Source organism: Pocillopora damicornis, chromosome 3, assembly GCF_964200805.1.
Source record: "Pocillopora damicornis chromosome 3, jaPocDami1.2, whole genome shotgun sequence".
NCBI classification, from domain to species: Eukaryota; Metazoa; Cnidaria; class Anthozoa; order Scleractinia; family Pocilloporidae; genus Pocillopora; species Pocillopora damicornis.
Genome location: NC_142672.1, coordinates 2643201 through 2666332, shown reverse-complemented (window position 1 = coordinate 2666332; position 23132 = coordinate 2643201). Strand labels below are relative to the sequence as shown.

The window sequence follows — 23132 nt, the reverse complement described above, 5'->3', positions numbered from 1 at the left end:
TGCTAATTTGATCATAGTATATTTAAAGAGCTACAGAACTTTCGTTTGATTGGCTCTTTGAAAACTTTGAACTGTCAAAAAGGCGATGGCTTCTGCAACGTTTACTCGTTTACATAAGAAAAAGATATCAGACTACAGAGTTGAGACGGATACTGACAGGTGTTGTTTCTGGAGATGCGCTTGACCTCCATTCATATACTCACCCCCCCCCCCCCACCCCCCGTGCTTATTTCCACACACTTACCCTTCGATTTAATTTCAGCTGTTAAACCTAGAGTGCTAATGTTGATTATTTTGCAGCTTTAAGCCTGCTGAATTCTAAGCTACCAAGTATCACCAATTTCTGTGGTATTTACTTCAAAAGAGATTTGTATTTCTCACTTTGACGCGAAAACACCAGGGTGTGATGAAGGTCAAAGACTTCTTTTTCTGACGCCAGTAGGAGACATGATGAAAGAAACACTTAGTCTGATAAGACAAGAATTTCCGCGTCAAGCTAAACTTTCGCTTAGGAATGAGTCCGCAAAACTGGTTTATATTGACTATCACTTGCTTAGTTTAAGAACGATAAGAACACAAACTGTATAAATATTATTTTAACCCTATCATTTAGTTGTAGCTCTTCACTCCACGTGGCCAAAAAATTCCGTAGCATGTGAAGAGCACGCGGCGCCAAATCCCTTTGGCTTGACGTCATCAGTTGTTCAAGGGGTTAAGGGAGCACTGTAAATAACTGATAGATTTGGCGCCAGATTGATGCTTGGCGGGAGGATAAAAGAGCTTCAGGACAAATATCGTGACAATAGCGAAGAGTACTTAAGACATCATGAAATTCAGTTCCCCTGAGTGACTTTAAACTTGCAAGACAAACAACTTCGATTCTATTAATAATGTGATAAATGAAAAGTATACGAGTGGAGGGAAGTTCGCTTTCGCTGGGTGTTACTAAACTGTGGATTAGCAGACCGCGGGACCTGCGGAACTATTCGTTTATTTTGGTGAGCCTCTATGAATATGCAAATATGTACCCGTTGGGCAAAGAGTGAAGCACAGGGATTTGCATGGTAATAGAGAGCCGCACTCTCGACCTTTAAAAAGATCTGGACGTGTTTTGAATAAGATTTTGACAATAAGAATTCGACAAATTTACCCCGCTCAAGTGGTTGTTCTTTTGCATCGTGTGAATTTTTTGGGCTGAGCTAGGGTAGTTTAGCTCGGTTTTAGTTCATCTACTTAGCCCTCTACGTAATCCTTTCCAAGACATTAATACCCTTGTACTAGTAATGTGAATGCCGATAATTAAATCTTCTTCTTTATACTCAAAAACAAACTTTCAGACAGTGTTAGGGTCTTTTTAGTTTTAATTTTATCTGATCACTTTTCTTTTACAATAAAATATGAGTTCCGAAGGCTCCGCGGTTTCGTGATCCTCAGTTAAGAAACACCAGGAGCTCATTTGTCTGTCTGTTAAATGTTTTAAATCAGCGCTCGATTAAGCGCAATTGTTAATTAAAAAACGGCGATTTTTTGAAGGTTTGACTAAAGACTTATAAAAAAATCCAACTTCTTGAAAACAAAGCGAATAGTCCCAAAGGTAATCTATTGTTTGCGCTATTGTTTTATTCTAACAAAGGACTGTATGCATCATGAAGTATGGGGCTGTGCGGAAACTTTGCCCTTGATGTTCATTATAGGACAAATTGACTTATTTTGTAAACAGTGGATTTCCATGACGAGATGTGACTCAGCTGTGGGAGGTATTTCGAGATTTATTAAACGAAGTACAAGGTGAGCTAATGCTTTCAATTCGTCGATCGATGAGTGTCTTCGCAGCTGGTAATATGTGCTACCTAATTATGGATTCAAGTCTAGTTAAGGAAGTAAACACCATTACCTTGGCCACGTATCAGACTTTCTTTTTTTAATCGTGATTGACTTTGTATACAATTATCGCTCACTGTCTAAACTCATTCACTGTCTAATGTCTTTGACATATACAAAATTTAACATACAAAATTCAGGACTTGTCGTATTCAGAACGAATAATTTGGTCTTATGCAAGAAATATATATGTCACCAAAATCTTCTGGCTGAAAAATTTTGAAGTTGAATGCTGTGGAAAACAGAATCCAAAGTTCTTGTGTGACATAAGATCTTATTCAAACGCTTACTGTTTTGCTTGTGAAAGATCTGAGTTAGCAAATTTGGAGATTCAATCACTAGATTTGGAGTTGAAGGTGGTGCATTTTTTAAATTTTTCTGCGGGCCTAAAATTAGTCTTTGTTGAGTCATTTATGCGTTTCATTAAGAGCAATATTGGACAAAAATCTCCCTTTTTATTCCAAGACTTAATGCTTTAGTTACTGATTAACTATAAACCTTCCTGTATACTTTTCTATAAAGTGTAATCTTATGACCTGTGTTGCAATGCAGTTTAAGTCAACTAAAGCTCTAAAGTCCATTTTCTGGCAGAGAGTGAGATTTTATGGGCATCACCTATCAAGGGTAGGAGGGGCAAGACGGTATGGGGGCATGTTCCCCTGGAAAATTGTGAAAAAATGAAGTAGCTAAAATGAGCATTTCTGTAATCTGAAAGAGAATTTCTGCTGTTAGAAATGATTGCATAGCAAACAAGGTGTAAATTATATTTGGAAGGATAATTGATCTATAGGTACTTAATGAAAGCCGCAGTTTGCTATCTCAAATCAACAGAATCAATTCAAAACCTTAAAGGAGGGAGAAATAATGGCTTTAGCACGAGAGTGTAAGATTGAATTTGTTTGCTTGAGTCTCACACCCAATGCATGAGAATTGAGAGCTTTAAGGCAACTCAACACTTAAGCATACTACAACATTTTTTGCTTAAATTGTTTCTTTTATTTACCCAGTAAATTACAAGGGATTCTTCAGTTCATACCATTTATTTATTAATGGTACTGTTACTTTTTAGTGGGTAGGGAGGTTCAATGTAAAAGGAAATGATAGGATGAGGGCTGGAAGAATTTAAGAGAGGATGTCAGCATCCATCGAACAAATTTGAAATATTGTGGCAAGTCGCCCAAAATTCGTTTTCTCTCCTACTTTCATATTTTGTACCCCAATATGTTCTAGTAATTGTGGTGTAGTTTTTTTGTAAAAATATATTTAGTTTTCGAGAAATGACTTTTTTCGTTCGACCGCTCAAATATGCAAATTTTCACCGTGAATATTACCCGAGTTGTGTGACCTCATGTAACGAATGTACTAGACCTACGGTATTTCTGTGAACATAATCCTTTGTTTTATCATCTAAACTTAATCCCCTGTCGTTACTGAAGCTGGCAAAGAAATATTTATTTTATGGTGAATATTTTTGTCCGACATACTTTTCCTATGTCGAAAAGTAGCATCAAAACAAAGACAGTTTTAACAATAACAGATATGATACAATCTACTGAGCTTCAAGCTTTTATAAGACAAAAGTATGGTTATAAAGTGACTGTAAAAATTTCCTTGTGTATTTGTGTTGTTCTATCTTGAGACCAACTCAAAGTCCGGCAAAATTTACTTGATAGCGACTATGAAATATACATGGTGCGCCTACTTGTCGCCACCGTTAATTGGCATAAATCACTACAGTTTGTAAAAAAGTCTAACATAACACTCTTACCTTGTTTATTTATGATTTTATTAGCCATTTCGATTATTATATTACCCCTGGGTATAACTTTTTGATAGGAGCTCAGGTTTTGCGTTGTGTTTTCCCCTCCCTCATTTATCTCATAAGCTAGTCACGCAATAATTGATACCATAGTTAGTAGAGGGGACTGGTTGGGAAAGCCGGCGAACTTCAAAGGCCCAAACAATAGAGTCCCAGCCGAGGTTGAATTGACCCGTCACGTGACTCTGACCGTGCACACAACAAGATGGCGGATGCTACAAACGAACTCTTCGTGTTTGGAGACGATTTTGAAACGATTTTGAACATGTTAGAGGAGGATGAAGCAATCGAGAAACACTTTTCAACTACAGCGATTGATGTAAGTATATTCTATGTGAATTCTTCGGCCTATTTCGGCCGCAGTGACCCTAAGTGTACCATACGCGACTCTTCGACAACAATTTGACCATCGTACCCAACGTTGACAAGTTAACTACGCGAAATTTTGTATCGCCAAGATACTGTCGAGCTAGATGAAAAAACTGTACGTAAACGTAAGCTTAAGTGAACTTTGAAGGCCATTAATGTCCATGCATTTTGCGGTAATGACCAAGACCACTTTGTGATCGTTTTTACCACAGGTTCAATCGGCAGATTTCGTTTGTAGTGAATGTGGAAAGAAATACAAGACAAGAGGAGGCTACCAGAGACACAGAGCTTCTAAGCATAACCCTAATGAAAACGACAGACAGGAACGGACGACTCTCACTCCAAGCAGTCTTGCTGAAATTGTAAAATATGCCATACAGACTGTAAACAGAGGCAGAGCTTTTGCACCAAGCCTTAGGAATGAGTTGAATTTGTACCAATTCAAACAATTTGATGAGGGAACTGATGAATTTACCGTGCTGAAAACAATTTATGATGGATATTTGAAAAATGGGGACATCGAGAAGTTTTATGGAAAATATTATGGTCAAGTACCATTGCAGTCCAAAAAGTTTCTTTCAGGACTATCCCACAATGCTGCAACATTATTAGCAACTAAGGTGGCAGATAGTATGCTGGTATACTGCAAGTCCACGAAGGCTTGTTGTAGCAGCAATCATCCAACCCAAACTCTGTTATCAGAGAGAGAGAAGGCTGGTCTTCAATATGTGGGAGGTTATGTATTACATAATCTACACAAGCAGCATGCAAAAATATCAACAATTGAAAGCAATCATGCTATGGCAATCTTAAAAGCTGGAAAATTGGAGACAGGGTTTGATTCACAAAGACTGGTGTCAAGTTTGAGTCGTGGAGGTCTTTGGTCCATAACCAAGCCAGCAGAAAAGATTTTTATCAGAACAGAACATTATTTTCGACAAATGACATCTACAGTCAATCTGGCTCAAGTTGACATAGCTGATATTGTGGGCAAATCAGTGAGTGATAGTGAATTGTTGTCAAATTACTATTTATTAGTTTCTGATGCTGAACTTGTTCCAGACAATCACATTGTCAAAGATATCTTGCATGGTATTGTACACTTGTATGTCAGGGTGCGTTCATTTTCTTTTGCCAAGGATATTATCCAGTGTCATAAAATTAATACGAAGCAATCAAAAGCTAAGGCACTTCGCAAGGAGATAAGCAGGAGCTGTGAAGAGCAACAATAAGAGAGGCTTCATTAGAACTTTTTTAAGATTTTTACTTTTTGCTGTATAAAAGAATGTAAAAAACACTAACATATGCTGCTAAAAAATGTTCCTTTTCCTGTTTCTGTTGGGCATTTGTTGCAAATATAACTCCTACTTAAAGCACTTGAAGACTGTGCATATATGTACATGTATTGGTTGCTGTAAACTGGAAAGTCAACAGATACTCGCTTTGGTCTGAATAAAGCCAGGAAAGGGAAGGACTTTTTTGTTTGAAGTACCTCATTATGAGAAAATACAATCCCTGAGCAACCTCTTTTCTAGCAATATTATTGCCCACTTGAAATATCACTCTTTTGGGTGGTTTTTTAAAGTAAAAAAGCATTCAAATTTGGAGTTTTACATTCCCACTCCACCCTTGCTCTAAAATCAGTTGTCTGCAATGCCATTATGTCCAGTTTAATGTACATGTATTGAAACAGTCAAGCAATTTTTAATTTTTTTCTGCATGGAAGCTTGGTGTGTGTAACTTGATCCCATGCATGGCAGGCATCCCTTCTACCCCTAGTGTTCCCACTCTGGCATGACACTGTCCTCTGGATTCTGATGGTGTTGTTGTTATATCCAAATGTGCGGATATCTGGATTGTCACTTCGCCTTCCCAGTTTGCGCTGGTTCCCAAAATATTCCTCCACTGGGTCCTGGCAGAAACGCTCTGTGAGCACGAACTCCATCCCTTCATGAAGCAGGAATTTGGTTGCCTCAATTGCAGAATACACGGTTATCTGGAAGCCCTCGTAGGTCTGCCAGGAAAGGAACATACGGGATCTGGCATTCTTGCTGAAGTTTCCTGGCCTTTCCTCTGTGCTCTCCTTCCATTTCCTCAGATACTCCAAGAAATTCAGTAGAAACTTAAACCTGAAACCAAGTGGCAACCAAAAATGTTAGTAACACCAACTACTCTCAGCTGTCAACACTGACACTCGTATCTGTCAAAGTAACATTTAATACTATTGATTGTCATCTGCTGCTCATAAATTTACAATAACAATGACATTATTCACCTAAAGTGGATGTGCCTAGTGGTGGACATTTACCGAGCCACAAATGAGAATGGATAGCAATCTGGGCACACACAAAAATCTATGCTATCCACTGTTTTAGTATATACCAATGAAATAATGATAACCTCACTGGAAAAAATTTTCATAGAAATAAGTATACAGCAATAGAATTATGGAAAAAAAAAATTAAACAAATTTTGTGTTGTGCTGAAACTTCTCACAAAGAGAAGCAAAGTAGAGATGACTAAAACAACTACATGTTATTCCATTCAGGTGTTAAAAAAACAGTAATACCTTTCATCTTGATCAGATCGGTAAGGGGCTACGAATGGCTTGCGCTTCCTCTGATATTCTGTGGTACTCCGAACATTCAGACAATCAAAAAAGCCATCAACCATTTGACAGAGTTTTGCAGTTGCTGCTGCCTCTGGTGGCCCAAATTCCTTTAACACTGCAGCCACAGATGCACTAAGGACTTGAGCTGCTAGGTTCACTCGCATAACAGAGTATGCATTTAGGTTGACATGTTCAAATGACAACTTAGGCAACAGTTTCAAACCATTGTCCAAATCTTGATAGAAAATTTGTGTAATGTGCTGCCACAATAGAGAGAGACCATTGTTCCACATGTATCTTGTGGACTTTCCAGAGCCTGAATGCATCAGACAGTTCCTTGTTGTCTTGACCAGGTGTGGGGCATCTGAGAAGAAATATATATAACGATGGGGTGCAAACAAATTTGTTGTACGATAACAAACATCCTTATCTGATTGCCCATCAAGTGACTTGTGAAGCCGATAAAACCTCCTGTTGGGTGAAGCACCATCAGATGTGGCAGCAATAACCCACAAGTTGCAAGAGGTCTCAAGGATACAGACAGCTTCCCAAAACAATGGCAACAACTGAGCAGCAGTAGCACCTGTAGTGGCAAAGTGAGCCAAGCCAAATTTAAGCTCTGTACAAATTCCGCGTACAAGGAAAGCAAGGGCATGCGTAGCAACATCATCAACCTTCTCAAGAACTCCAAAGTTCAAGTTTGGGTCTCCAAGATCGGTAAAGCCAATCAGTTCACCAGTTGTCTTGTCAAGTACAAGGTTTGCCATAACTTTCATTTCGTCAAACAGGAGAACAACATATCGTTGTACATCAAAATAGCAGTCAGTCTCAGTCCTGAGTTGCTCAATCACTTCCTCTTGAAAGCCCCGTTGTGGCTTTATAGCGTTTCGGTAGTCCTTCAAACGTCGCTGACTTGGAAGAACCAAAACCTTGCTTTTTCGAAGTTCCTCATAGCATGAAGGTGACTTTACCGCAAGGGACAAGCAGAAGCGAATCATCATTGGGTGATAACGTACACCAGTGCAGCTACTTGAAAACAATTTCTTTTGCTGTTGCCAGAAAAGATTCATAAAGGGAGTTATTTCATTGTCCGCTGAATCAAATAGTTTAACGAAGTCATTGCTCAGTTCATGGTCTACTTCAATGCTTGATTTCTGTAATTCATTGCGCATTTCATTGAGCTCTCTTTCAAGTTCATAACATCGCAGCCTTTGCTGTCGCAGAGTCAGTTTGATCCTCTCTGGATCAGTCTTTGATATAGGAGCATTGACATGAGCGGGTGTTAACTGATGCTTGTCTTTTGCCTTCTTCGCTTTTTCAGAACACTTTTGGTACTCCATGCATGCACTGCACACCTTTTCAAGTTTTCCACATATAATCAAACAGTCCTTTACTCTCCAGTAACCTTTGTGTGGAAACTGTTCGTCTTCCTCTAACCCCTCACTCATGGCAACAACATGATGAAACAGTGTGCTTGTCATCTCTAGTGTGTCAACTCCACAACACAAACTGTAGTTCTCCCCCAACAGTTCAGCAAGACTATGTATGGATATATTCCTGACTGTACGCCGATAATCAAGGTACACAGGATGATCCTCCGGAAAATAACAGCCATAAACTCTTACTGTAAATGCTAGACTATCATCCACAACGATTTCAAACTTCGGAAGCACATATGGAATCTCTACCTGTTTTAAGACAGCTCTGTCAGAAAATGTCCCAATGTTCCAGTTTTGAAGGCTCTTTAGCTTAGTCAAGCGCTGACAAAACTCCGTGAAAGTCTTGTAATGAACTTGCGGCTTCTTGATCAGATCCTGGACAATGGTTCGCTTAGGTCTTTGCTCGGGTTTTGGAGTCTCGTGAGTTTTTTTCGGCATGTTCAACTTGGGAAGAGCACCAAACCGAGCCTTCTTCTTAGTCATTTTCTCTGAATGAACTATAAACAAAATAAAAAAATTACACGCCAAGTTTTAACGGCGATACAATGGATGGAAAAACCCCATATACAGTCAATGTCTAGTAAAAATCGCCTGAATTGCACCACTAACACGACTACACAGAATATACAGGACTGATATCTAAACACAAATCGACACCGTGACAGTCTACACTCGCTCGTACAAGTTCGAGCTACTTACATATTTCAACGTCCTCTGGTTCGAAGTGTTTTTCGCAGGTAAAGATCCTGTCCTTCGCTACTAAGACTTTAAATGGAGCATCGCTTTCTCTTGTCTTTGTAATTTCGTTCAGCCACTTTTGTCTCCATTTCTTGTGAGCCTCGTCCTTTGGTGCAGGCAACTTCCAAATTCCAATGCCTTTCGTCCTTCTGCTGGTCCCACAGCCAAACACAGCGCAGTTGTCGCCGGGCATAATTTCCCCAGGATGCTATATTTCTAGTATCTGATTTCAACGAATTCTTCTTTCGCCCGAATATCAAACAATTTTGTTCTACAAACGGAATAACGCTACTCAGTACGCCATCTTGCTTTGGGTGAGTGTGTGTGCACGGTCGTGAACACGTGATCACTCGAAAATCAGAACAAAGAGTTCCTCCTTTGAAGTTCGCCGGGTTTCCCAACCAGTCCCCTCTACTAACTATGTTGATACCGACACAACTGAATATTTACCATTTATAAAGATTTTTGTTTACGTTGAATTGAAAATATTAAAATATGTGCTTTTATTCACTAATCGTTGTTTCAGCGGCAGCAAAGCAGTTAAAATTAAAGCGGGTTGTTGCTTCAACGTTACTGAAATTTTTAGTATTCAGACAGGCGAGCAAAGCGTGATGCCGCGTGGGAATACAAACTTTTAGGGGCCTTTTACATGATATCCGAATGAATTTTGTACGGTTGCCACATAATAACCTGCGTAAAATTTATTCGAAATGAGTCATTTCTGAGTGAGTTTATTGGGGTTTTCATTACAGAACGAAACACTCGTTCTGGACGACCTTTTCTACCTGTACAATATAAACGCGGCACGGCTTTCATGTTTGTATGAATCCTCTGTAGGAGCGAGGGAAGCATTGAAAAAGACAGAAAAAGACATAAACACTTTTTTTTACAAGCTAATTGTTCCCACTCCCTCAGACACCTTTTGTAATTTTATAGCGGTCGTTTTCGAAATTCCAGGCGCGCACCCTCGCCCACTTATGTAAAGGGTCCCCCTGGGGTACTAATACGTGCAGCTTACTTGACATTTAGCAAGGCCAAATTCTGATGTGATTTTGGCGAAGAGAAACATGTTTCACCGAGATTTGATCTGTGAGTGGGGCAATTTGTAAAATCATCGACATCTTTTGGCCTCTCGAAGATGCCGGTGTCCCAGCGGATTTGGACCCCCCTAGATTTGGACCCCCCGGTCCAAATCCGCTAGCGGATATGGACCCCCCGGTCCAAATCCGCTAGCAGATATGGACCCCCCCTCCGCGGATTTGGACCCCCCAATAAAACTGAGTGAAAACATCATCCTTAACGTTCTAATAAAAATGGATGATACTTTACGTTCCAGAGAGTACTAAAGTATGTTTTCAATTCAAAACATGCGTATCGTTAATGCATAAGAACTGGCATCCCGTCGGATGTTTCTTTTGACCAAGGGAAGATGGGCAAGAATTTAGTTTAATGTCTGGAGAGAGGTCGTTTTTGAACCTTTTCCGCGATAGTCGAACACCGTTAGATTCAATAAGAAACAAACTTGTGACACTAATTTATTTTGTCATTGTTCAATGCCCGAGTGTTGGGACGACATGGTACAGTGCGAGGGATTTAAGACTGCCTCGGAGGACGAGTGGCTTTGAATTGTCTGCAGATTGCTAGACTCTAGACGTCTTCGTAATTGTTAAGGTGTTACTTCGGATCCCTCAACAGTTAATAATCGTTAAAATTAGAAAATAAGATTGAGTTCGATGTAATAGTCTCCACTTTTGTTAAGACGTTGACATTAACGTTGATTTGCATCTGAAAATAAGCTGAGAGTTCCAATAGTTCAGAATAGAAATATTTTTACTTATCATAGGCGTTACGAAAGACTTGTAATGCGAGTAGTTTCTTCGTTCTTGTTCAAAAACTGTTTAATGTTATTATTTTAGAAAATCAGACTGACTAATTTTTGTGACTGGACGCAATAGTCTCCACTATTGTTATGACGTTTCGTACCAATGTCGATTCGCATCAGAAGAAGCAAAGATTTAGTGCAACAATTTCAATAGTTCGAATAGTTTGTTCACATCTAATTCTTGCGTATACTGTTCGACTCGCTATAATGAATGCGGTAGAATTGGAACGAAATGGCTGTTGTTGTTTTTTTTTTTTACCTTTATTGAGGAAATGTTGTGTTGTGATTGAAAAGAACATCGACAAAAAAGCTTGCAAATAGAATTAGTTACCAAATATGAAAAAAAGGATGCTTAAAAGGAAAGTTTGGTAGGGGGGGTCCAAATCTGCGAGGGGGAGTCCATATCCGCTAGCGATTAATGGAGATGTATTTCCCTCTAATGTTTTCTGAAATGTTCCTCCTCACTGGAGGAGTTAGTGCTACAAAAGAAAACATAGTTCAGCACATATATTTCATTATGTTCAAAGAGGTGATCATTATACAGTTGAACCTGTATTGAACAGTACCATATTAAATAGTCACCCTGTAATAAAGTGGTCAGTTGTCAGTTTTTCTCCCATTAATTACTGTTGCAGTAATTGTCACTTCTATTAAGTGATCATAGCCATCTTTGACTGAGTCCCAGCTTCCTGTTTTTATTGTCTTCTTCTTTCATGTGTTGAACAGTTCCTTAAGCAGAACCTTGTAATATCTAGGCTTCAAAGTAAAGATTTATTCCGCACACAGAAGAAGTACATACAAGATGCCCGAACATCAAAGCACATGGCCCCCAACATGCAACGGGGCCTTGCTAACTAGAACACCGGAAGTCTGATGTAATAAGCAACTAATCCGACAAACCTCTCAAATAAAACTAGGAATAGTACTTTGAGTTTAACTGTGCTCAACATATTGCAAAGTATCTAATTTTATTAGGAAAAATGTTATGCACAAGCATTACATAAGTCAATCGGCTGACAGTTATGACTTGGAGGTCCAACTGATAGATAATAGTAAACAGTAATTCTGCTTTAGTGTTCTTTTTTTATGCTATGTCACCATTTTGTTGATTCTGTTTACTGGTATTAACAAAGAGTTCATGCATTTTTTTAGGGAGCTTTTGAATAAACTCTAAATCAAGTGATCAATTATGGCATAAAATAGCATTTTTTACTGCATTTGACTCCTGTTCTGTAGAAACTGTTTAAGCAGTCTCCTTGCAATTCCCTGTGGGTGACTGCTCAATACAAGTTTGACTGTATATGTTTCAAGATGCTTTCTCTTCATCAATCACTGTTACTCAACACCGATACTGTTCTCTTTTCGGATCATGTGTACTATAGGTGGACTCGGTCGACATATCGGGCGACCGTCGACCGATATATCGGTCGACTATCGATCGACTATCGACCGATAATCGGTCGATAGTCGACCGATAGTCAACCGATTGTCGACCGATAGTCGACCGATATCGGTCGACTATCGGTCGACTATCGACCGATAATCGGTCGATAGTCGACCGATAGTCAACCGATTGTCGACCGATAGTCGACCGATAGTCGACCGATATATCGGCCGACAGTCGACCGATAAATGTGTCGACCGATATAGTCTTAAACCATCGATACTCGACCGATACATGACCGATACTTGACCGATACATGACCGATACTTGACCGATACATGACCGATACTTGACCGATACTTGACCGATACATGACCGATACTTGACCGATACATGACCGATACTTAACCGATACTTGACCGATTCACGACCGATACTTGACCGATACATGACCGATACATGACCGACACTTGACCGATACTTGACCGAATCTTGACCGACACTTGACCGACACTTGACCGATACTTGACCGACACTTGACCGATATTTGACCGATTCACGACCGATACTTGACCGATACATGACCGATACTTGAACGATACATGACCGATACTTCACCGGTACTTCACCAATACTTGACCGACACTTCACCGATACTTGACCGACACTTCACCGATACTTCACTGATACTTGGCCGATAATTCATTGCCCCTCGGGGGGGAGGGTTTATTCCACGATAAAAGATATAAAACTCTAATAAGTAATGTGATTACCTCATAATTTAGATGTAAATTGCGTGTCTGGAATCCAGTTTTAAATTTCTCTTGTGCCGGCCATAGCGCGTATCGTCTCCGGCAGCGAATTCCAAGTCCTTACAGCGGCGAAGTAACGAAGAGACCTTAGACCATGTTTGTACATCTTACTTTAGGTATCAAAGCATATTTGTGCCCCTTTAATTACGATGCGTGTTCTTTACTTGAAATGAATTAGCTGTAGTGGTGGGTGTCTTCTTTTGAAAACATCTGTCTATCGTAATTAACATATCTTGGGTGAGACGACCCTTTAATGTGTTTTGTAAACCAATCAAATTGAGCATTCTTTCTTAATGAAGGGTCTTTGCTATAAATACATGTCATACCTAAGTGCACTTATCACTTATTATCTGTGCTTTGGAAGCTTATTTCATTGGACAATGAATGGCATTTTAACTTTTTTTTCCGCCGCCGCTGTCATTATTCTTTAAAAAAAAGTGTCACCGTCTGTCGATAAAGAGCACACAATTCGACTATTTAAAGGGTTAAAAACCTCCAGTTTGAGACATGACGGCAAACGGGACGTCGGTGGAGTGAACTCGCAATACTTCCAGTCGCACTCATAAAGTTTTAATTTCTATTTCATTCTATATCAAGCGCGTGTTTTTAGTAAACGTCAAAACAATTCTAACAGTGTTTGTTCCCATTGGACCGCGAGTAAGGAAATTTCATTTTCCGATGATGTAGTCTTCAACGCTGGTGTACTAAATGGTGGTGACGGTTGAAAATATAGATCGTATTAGGTTCCGTAGCTTTGTAGATCCACTTTATAGGGATACAACTGTTTCGAGATATTTGTCCGACAAAATGGAGCAAAACAATGGCTGTGTGCAAGTGTTTTAAAAAACATTGGTTAATTTCCTTACTGTCCTCCGTAATACAAGATGTATACCGGTAACTGCAGTTTGTTATCCAAAAAAAAAATTTCATTCCAAAACTCAAATGGGAAATGGTTTTTGATCGCATGCATTTTAGCGAAAGCTTAATTGACTTTCTTTCCTTTGATTTGTAAAAACAAAGTAAAATACGAGAAATTGGACCTTTCTTGGAAACCTTCGATTTGTTTTTACTGCTCAGTGTATTCATTGGTTCAAATGATATAGATATAGAATGTGAACCGCGAAGCACCCGTAATATAAATTATAATTTTTTTTAAATAAATGTTTGGGTGCTGGAAGAAGGCAATACTGCCGATACAATAAATCCCCCTGGGTTACTACCCTTTTTAAAGGAAATTTGGGAGTCCTCACGGGGCAAAGAAAATTTTACCAAGTGGGGATTGAAGCCACGACCTCCGAATTAGATCTACCGACTGAGCTACGAGACCAGCACGAGAGCAGGTCGGGGTAAATTAGGTAGTCAATCGCGATAAATGTGCAAATGATATCATATGTACAAAACGGGGTAGTGTGGGGAGAAATTAGCATTTAAGGGTGTGTTTGCGTGTGCTTCGTGTGGCCTATTGCTGCATAAAATAGAAATAACATAAATTAATGATAAGAAATACAATGAAAATAAAAGAAATGAGAACTAATGAAATAATTATAAAAAATAATAAAATAATACATATCTCGTTTCGCCCCAGGAGTCTTTGTGTGGGTAGTTATTTGAAGTTGCCCAACCCCCTACCCACGGGAAAAACTGAAAACTTCAAACATTTTCCATCCTCGGGTCACAAGGGTCGATATTGTCCCGGGTATTACCTCGGGAGGGTGGTAACCGTAGGAAATCAGCGTTGTTGTTCAGCCTACAGGATTGAATAGTATTTTAATTTATTATTAGTTTTGTTATTGCTATTTTATGCAGTAATAGGCTCACAGGAAGTATTAAGGAAGGTCTCTTCCCAGCCCTCCCACCCCCATCGCACACACAGACACACACACCCTAAAATGCTAATTTCTCTCCATACCGAGCAGTTAAAAACATATCGACGATTTCCGTTAAAGGTCCAATTTCTTGTATTTTACTTTGCAGATTTCATGCGTATTACCCACATTTGGCCGTATGTTATCTGTGTGTTACTCCATGTATTCGTATGTTACTTTAATGTTACTCATATGTATCTGTGTGCGCCCGTATGACTCGTAATTACTCGTATGTACTTGTATGTTACTCGTAGTGCTCGTGTGGTGTTTTAGTCACTATCCTTTGAAGATAAATTGAACAAATGTAAGCTTATCTGCACCTTATCTTCTTCTCGCGAATGGCTATAGCACGTTTTATTCTCTTCTCTTCCATCCCAGCAAGTCGATCTCACCGTAGTGACTTCAACAGAAAAATAGCGCCATCCGAATTATTCCCAAAATCTTCGGCAAAACCTGTAGCCAGATTAGAGCCAGAATGCCAAAAACTGTGCGCATTTTACCTTGAAAATGTTAACAATTAATGTGTCATCAAGAAATGTGCCCATAAAGAGATTCACCTCGATGCCTCGTATACATTGTATTTCATTCAGGTCTTTTTTACAACTAAAATACATACGAAACATTACATCAACCGTATTTCAGTTTATAATACCAACTTATGTCCTGCACCAGCTAGGAAACAGTCTTTCTTATTTTTTTTCTATATATTCAACACGTTTTAATGAAATTTGTCTCTTCTTAAGCACAGTTCCAAAGGGGACGTCGACCTCGAGGAGAGAGATGGGTTCTTGGGCTTTTCCACACACAGTATGACCCCGCTCGACCGTATTTACAGCTTGTGAGAAGGCGAGATGCGCGTACTCTTTTGACCATTATCCAAAGACACGTACAACCAGGCTCTTTGGTTTATACTGATGAACGGGCGGCATACAGGCAAATGCAAAGGGTCTTGGGTTTCAATCATTAAACGGTTAATCACTCGGTTAACTTTGTAGACCCAATCACCGGTGTCCACACACAACACGCAGAGAGCAATCGGTCTGCAGCAAAGGACAAATTTAAGAAGATGAAAGGGAACACAAATCCTAACTTCCTACAAGAATACCTTAAGGAATTCATGTGGAGAAGATGGCATGGTGAGCTTCACCCGAATGGCTGTTTTGGACGGTTGATGGAGGACATTGCAGAACAATATCCACTTTAAATACCCAGAGGTGGGGGTACTCCCATATACATGTATGTGTTTCCGTTGTGATCTCTAGATAGGATATGTAAATTGTATCGGCTAAATTGCAGTGTGTAAATGGCCAGCTAAACAAAAAGCAAATTCCGCTAAAATTGTCAACAAAGCGATTTTATCGAGATTTGTGCGTTTGTTGTGTTTTGCCGCGCAGGGTTAGCCGTTGTTTGGTTATTGTTTTTCCTTGAATAGGGTGTCATATTTCGTGTTTGGACAATTCTCGTTTGTTTCATCCTTAAAGTGGGACAGGGTTCAAGACTCTTCGAGGCACACACTTATTCAAAATTTACGGGAGTACCCCCCTCCCCCGAAACGGGACAGTTCCTGTGACCTTAGTGCAACATTGGTGCAATTTGGTATTTTTTTCAATTTTAGACTCAGAAGCATATACGGTAAAAACCCGCTAATAGGAACCTAATTTTTTTCCAAGCAAGGCTAAGAAGGTTATTATAAAAGATGGTGCTTAACTAGAAAATTTGGCTACTCAGGTTCTTTAACAGGTTCTTGTTTTCAAATAGACTGCGAGCAGTCTCTTTTGCTGTGAAATCCCACTGGAACGAACGGGGAAAAAGCGAACGTGATCGACGAGCGATGAGGGGCGAGGCCGTGATCTGCGAGAAGCAGGGGCGCCAGTCACAGCGAAAAGAGATCGCAGCTTGGCCGCTCACCGCTCGTCGATTGCGCCCTCTGCTCGCAGTCTAGTTTTCAAAATAAATGAGTTGTTTGTCATTGGAGGGCGTGGCCTATTTTTGCCAAGCATATATTTACCAAGTTTACAAAGTTATCCAAGATAAACAGAACAAAACGCAACATTAATACATGGAACTGTGTTGTTGCTTTGATTGAATTTCTCAAAAAAAAGAACCTGTTTCAAAGTTGTAGGCTAAAACAGGTTCTCGTGTAAAAGGAGTTTTAATGTACAATTTTTGTCTAACATTTTCAGTTAATCTATTTTTTTCTTAAAATCTAGGTTCTTAAAAAAGGGTTTTTTACTGTACCTGTAATAAATTCAAACATTGCAATAGTCTAGCACACTCGAGTTATTTTACGCGAGGTATTTTTAGCATTTGACGTCATTTTCCCTAATTCTCAACCAGGCTATAATTGGAACGAGATAAAGAAATGGCGACTGCAACTTCTCGGAAATAAAAATACAAATAAAAAAAAGATTTCTGATGGTCGTAATGGATTGATATTTAGCAAGGTATTTTAGACAGTCATATTTTACACGAAATTATAAAAAATGGATATCGACAGTTTGATCGTAGTAGCACTTTAAAAACATTACTTTCCCCCTACACTTCTAGAGGTGGAAGTCTACGAGAAGTTTCCATTTACTCACTCTTTGTTTAGCAATTTATTAAAGCTTTGAATATCTATCATCTTGAGGCCTCCTTTATCGTAATCATTGATCATTTGTGTCCTTTTAATTTTGTCCCATTTGCTCTCCCAGAGAAAGTCATATAGCAGGGTATTGATTTCCTTAAGTGCACCCTGATGCGTTGGAAGAGAGGTTAAAACATGTACAATTTGGGATACTGCCAAAACTTTTATTATCGTGATTTTACCTAGAAGAGTAAGTCTCCTAGCAGACCAGCTGCTTAGGATGTTTTTTACTCTCTCAATTTTCTCTGAAAAAATGGCATCGCCAGAACACATCAGAACGCTTTAAAGGTAGTGCAAAATGCGATGGAAAATTTGGAGCTATGCGATGTTTGGAGAATTTTTAATCCAAATGGCAAGAGGTATCTGGAGGCAAAGACAACCAGATATTCATTGCAGACTTGATTTCATTTTAGTAAGTCAAACTACAGTACTTGCCCGCTTATAAGAATCTGAGTTCTCAGTTCTAAATGTACTCATAGGGTGTACTCATGTGAATTCTAATTCAAAACCAACATGTACATACTACCGTTTTTCATACATTATTTATACCAAATTTAGAGATTTTTATAATTCATACATGTTTAAGTTCACTTCTTTTGAGAGTCATGCCTTTTATCTTTGCCTGAAGATCTTTAAGGTTTATTTTCTAAAACAGGAACCTGTTTTAAATTTAGGCTAAATAGGTTCTTATGTAAAGGGGGTCTAAATTGATATTTTTAGGCTAACAGGTTCGTGAATTCTAGGTTCTTAGAAGCGGATTAGTACTGTATTTCCGATAGGTGGGTGCCGCGGAGTTCCCTATTTAAGGATAAAAAAATTGATACCGTTGTTAAGGCCCAAACCCCCCAAAAGACGCCCTATTCTAGGTAAAATAACAATAATAAAAAAAACAAACAAACAACGGCTGACCTCGCACTGCAAAAAAAAAGTCTTTATAAAATCGCTTTGCTTATGAGTTTAACCGCCTTGTTCAGTTTCAAAAGATCATTTACTTTTCGTTTCGCTGGGCAGTTACACACTGCAATTTTAGCTGATACAATTTAGGTGGATCCCATTACTGACATAAACTGGACAGTTAATATCGTTAACGTTGTACAAGCAATATAACGTTGAGGACCTGTTAGAGCTATAAGAGCTAAGGAATAATAATTATTTTAGGTATGTTGGATTAAGGGCAGCATGACATCAGGGATAAAGCATAAGCCGGGTAGTTTTAGGAATAATGGAAATACGTTAAGGTACAACATTAATTACACAAGAGCGACCAACTTTATAATGTATTTTTCCATTACCAAATGGGAACATATATCGAAAAAACCTCGCACTCTTTCTTAGTCTATTTTCTTCTGAGCAATATGGTCGGTAAGTGAACCTATACTTGGCCGATACTTGACCGATACTTGACCGATACTTGGCCGACACTTGACCGACACTTGACCGACACTTGACCGAAACTTGACCGATACTTGACCGATACTTGACCGATCCTCGACCGATACCTGACCGATACTTGACCGATACTTGACCGCTACTTGACCGCTACTTGACCGCTACTTGACCGCTACTTGATCGATACTTGACCGCTACTTGACCGATACTTGACCGCTACTTGACCGCTACTTGACCGCTACTTGACCGATACTTGATTGATACTTGACCGATACTTGACCGATACTTGACCGCTACTTGACCGATATTTGACCGATGCTTGACCAATACTTGACCGATACTTGACCGATACTTGACCGATACTTGACCGATACTTGACCGATACTTGACCGATACTTGACCGATACTTGACCGATACTTCACCGGCAGTTGATCGCTACATATCGGCCGATGCATCGGCCGACAGTCGGTCGATATATCGGTTAACCATCGGTCGACTATCGGTCGACAATCGGTCGACAATCGGTTGACTATCGGTCGACTATCGACCGACTATCGGTCGATAGTCGACCGATAATCGACCGATATATCGGTCGACGGTCGCCCGATATGTCGACCGAGTCCACCTATACTACACATGATCCCTCTTTTCTATGTAGGAAAGAACAACATATCATAAAAATGAAATCCAACAAGCTGTCCAGCAACTGGAGCAGCAGTTTTTGGAGTTTGACTCATCACCAGAAAACTTATCAGCTGAAAATTTAGCCACAATTGTGGCCAATGTTACTGCTTAAAAGGCTGCAGTGACAAGTGCCACTATCAGTTATAAAATGGAAGAAATGCACAATTCTTTAAAATTCAAGTACAAAAGGGCCACTGTTAGTCAAGAGAATGATAAGGGAGGTAACAAATCCACAGCTTCCAGTCGTCGTTCCAAAGGAAATTCTGGAAAGTAGTGATCTCATTGCACAAGTATACTTTTCAGTTGTAAATGTACTGTGGTATAATTTTTTTAACTTTCAGACAAGTTATTTTGGTGTTAATTTCCCATCATTATTTATCACTGTAATGACATTGTGAGTTAATTACATGTTACTTCATGGAGCCAGTGTTGATTTTTCTTCTTTTCACACTTATGATTGCTAATACTTTAAATTTCTGTTGAACCACTATCAATACATCCACTGAATTTTCTTTCCTTTTGCTTAACATAAAATTGCTAGGTTGTTGATTCTTAAAAGAAATTGTGTGTATGCAAAGGCTTGGAAAAATTGTCCATTACTAAGCAAATATAATTTATGGCATCCCCTGTCATTTCTAAACAATAGAAACATTTCTCAAACAGGTTGGAATAAGGTTATATGTGGAATGGAGTGGAAATTGGAAGAAGCCCTACTCTGCATAGGTGTCTCTGTTCTGCAAATTTTTTTACTCTCATCAGTAATTCTCTTTACTGTCTGCCATACAACACTTATAATGTTAGCTCAAACAATTTGGTGCTGGATCAAGTTATATATCCCTAAAGGACATTTCTTTATTCATTACTTGTCTGCTTGATATTGTATTGACATTGTAAGGAGAAATTCTGTCCGAAAATTAAAGGGTTTTAAAAGAGATTAAAAGATATTTTCAATATAAGTGTTTGGACACAGAAATTATAATCACTTGCTTTTTCAAAAAAGTTTCAAAAGGCATTCTTTAAAAAATGTTGAAAGTTACATTTTCATTCTTAAGTCCTGCAAAAATCATGAAAACTGGGAATGAGAGTGCTTTTGAAAAAAATGAGAAGTCTCAAGTGTTATGTTTTTTCTTAGCTGGAACAAGTGGAAATCTTTGTGAGATTTCCTTGCCTCCTCTTCCCATTCTCTTTGCCTGTGGGATTCATTTCTTTTCTCTGATTTCTTTTCTGTTATTTAATTTTTGTGTGCGCTGAGGTCTACTGATTTCATGAATCTTTGTTTAAAAAAGGTTAATAGGTGTCCTTAACGTGGCCAGGAACCTACTCAAGGAGATATGCTACACTGATATCATGTCACTTGCATTCTACTCTTCCTGAGATATTTTGATGTTGGTTCAAGACATGGTGTTGAATTTTTGTCCTGGGTTAAATTAAGGACGAGAAAATCGTTTAATTGGAGGTAGGGTAAGGATCTTTTTGAGGGGTGCTTCATACCCTCCCCTTGAGGGAGACTCTCTGTTAAATTGATAGATTTTAACTGATATTGAAAAGGCCACACCCCTCTCCCATAGATTCCAAATCGGGCCTAACAATTGGGGCTAGATATATCACAATAACACAAAGTTGAAATCGGTGTACAAAATTTATTCTACAATGACAAATTTGGGAGGTCTGGCCCTATAGACTATATTAACAATAACTGGTAAATTAAAATTTTTAACTGTTCAAGTCTGATGCTTCATGTTTAGATATTAATATGCAACTCTACAACATTTCATTATATTGAACGAGTAACAGCCCATAAATATGTACAAAAATTACATTAATATTTACAAAAAATGCCGAAACCTTCCTGATAAAATCGTTTAAATGTGATGTAAATCTTACACCAATAACCTACAGAAAGGCTTTCTGTCTTTGAAAGCGCGACGATATGATTTATAATTTGGCTATAATTCTTTTTTCGATATTTTGCTAGAAGTGTGAAACTACTTGAACCGGTTCGCTTCAATCGGAAAAAAAATTACGGAAAACACAAACACTGAAAAAAAAAACACCTGATACTCTACCAAGCAATCAGTAGTGTACACACATCTGATGCGCTTAAAATCTCCTACAAAACTTTAAGCAATCAAAACATACAGAAGCATGGAGGGAATTTAGAATCGAAACTAACCAATAATAAATCGATAAAGTTTCCTGAGAGGTCCGAGGTTTGTTTGTTCACTCTTCAGGAAGCTTTGTGTTTTTTACTTCAATGCTATTGGTTCGTTTATAGAAAAGTTTGACATTCCTTTGTTCTCAATAAACATGTTCATTACTGGGATACCTGTGGTAGCCCAGTCATAAAATGCCTTTGTTTTTTTGTAGTCTTTTTTTTTTCCTCCGCCACAAAATGGAAAAATTGCGCAATATTACCCAGAGGTCATTGGGCCCTCAACACCATGACAACTAACTGTGATCCAATGAGGTGTTCACATGCTGATCACGCGTGTTATCCCTCAACACCATGACAACTAACTGTGATCCAATGAGGCGTTCACATGCTGATCACGTGTGTTATCTTGATGATGATTGACGTTGTCATGCACAGACAGGGTCGGGTCACATGACGAATCACGAGGTTTTTGCTTATAAAACTCTTTGGTCAGTTGTTTTGTATTTCAACGTATTTGGATTGCGATTTCCTGGAGCTTTATGGCGCAAACGCGCAAAATACTTACAGACGCATATACAAGTCGTTTTAATCGCGGCTAATCCACACTGAAAGATGTTATTGAGCGGTAATTTTGGAACGGATTGAGTCGCGAACGCTTGAAAGCCTTGAATGCCTTGTACGCTAAGTATGCCAATGTCTTAGTTGAAAAACGTTCACTTGTTGTAAAAAGCATAATAAATACGTGATCCAAAACCCTGTGTTTTTTGTGTATAATGTTATTATGTTAAATATTGTTTACGCAATTGTCTCGTCACAGGCAGCCCAAGCTCACGTCTCGAGAAAAATATGAACGCGTCACGCGTTGTGTGACTCGGTGTTAAGTTACGAGAGGAACTGCACGTTATAAGGAATAGTATAGGGAACGAAGTATGGTCGATTTACAACGATACATATTTCGAAATATGAACATTTTTCTCGTAAAATCAATAAAAATTACTCATACCCTGTGTATCCGTTGTATTTTCTGGCGATTTCTGCCGTTTTAAGCTTGCTTTACCATCACTGTTATTCACGTCATTTACTTTAATTACGTTGGTAAAATCTGTACAGACTCACACCAACCAACTCGCGCACAAAGTAAGAAGACTATATTGAAGGCTTGAAATAATATTGCGATCGATTTTCATCAAGAAATGGGCCAGGAATATTCCGCAATAGTGCAAATGATCGTGAAGGCGGATCGCAGAAAAGCGATTGCGTGACGCTCGGTAAGCTGTAAGATGACATGTTATTATATACCAGACGTAAAAACTCTTCAGATTCTTAGTCTGCATTTTGTACCCACTCTGCAGTCTGCAGTCTATATTTTGTATCCGGTCTGCAGTCTGCTGTCTGCATTTTGTAGTAACAGGTATCCGTGGCACCAATACAGTTTATTTTTGGTTATAATTTATTCGCAAAACACACATAATCTACC

The 23132-nt window shown here is 38.9% G+C and overlaps 2 protein-coding genes and 1 long non-coding RNA gene across 3 annotated transcripts; 2 read left to right on the top strand and 1 right to left on the bottom strand.

The window, feature by feature from the left end:
* The first annotated feature begins 783 nt into the window (after positions 1–783).
* LOC149047820 (uncharacterized) lies at positions 784–19923 on the top strand. Its single transcript, XR_016184910.1, has 2 exons — positions 784–998; positions 19475–19923. It is a non-coding gene; the product is annotated as an uncharacterized LOC149047820 (long non-coding RNA).
* LOC149047821 (uncharacterized) lies at positions 3787–5403 on the top strand. Its single transcript, XM_089200075.1, has 2 exons — positions 3787–4019; positions 4282–5403. The coding sequence occupies exons 1-2, from the start codon at positions 3906–3908 to the stop codon at positions 5299–5301; spliced, it is 1134 nt and encodes a 377-aa protein (XP_089056201.1). The 5' UTR covers positions 3787–3905; the 3' UTR covers positions 5302–5403.
* Positions 5308–9197, bottom strand: LOC113685140 (uncharacterized). The gene is made up of 3 exons (XM_089200060.1): positions 8819–9197; positions 6639–8616; positions 5308–6198 (listed from the first exon to the last, which is right to left on the bottom strand). Exons 1-3 carry the CDS (start codon positions 9048–9050, stop codon positions 5763–5765), a joined length of 2646 nt encoding a protein of 881 aa, XP_089056186.1. The 5' UTR covers positions 9051–9197; the 3' UTR covers positions 5308–5762.
* Positions 19924–23132: the final 3209 nt, after the last annotated feature.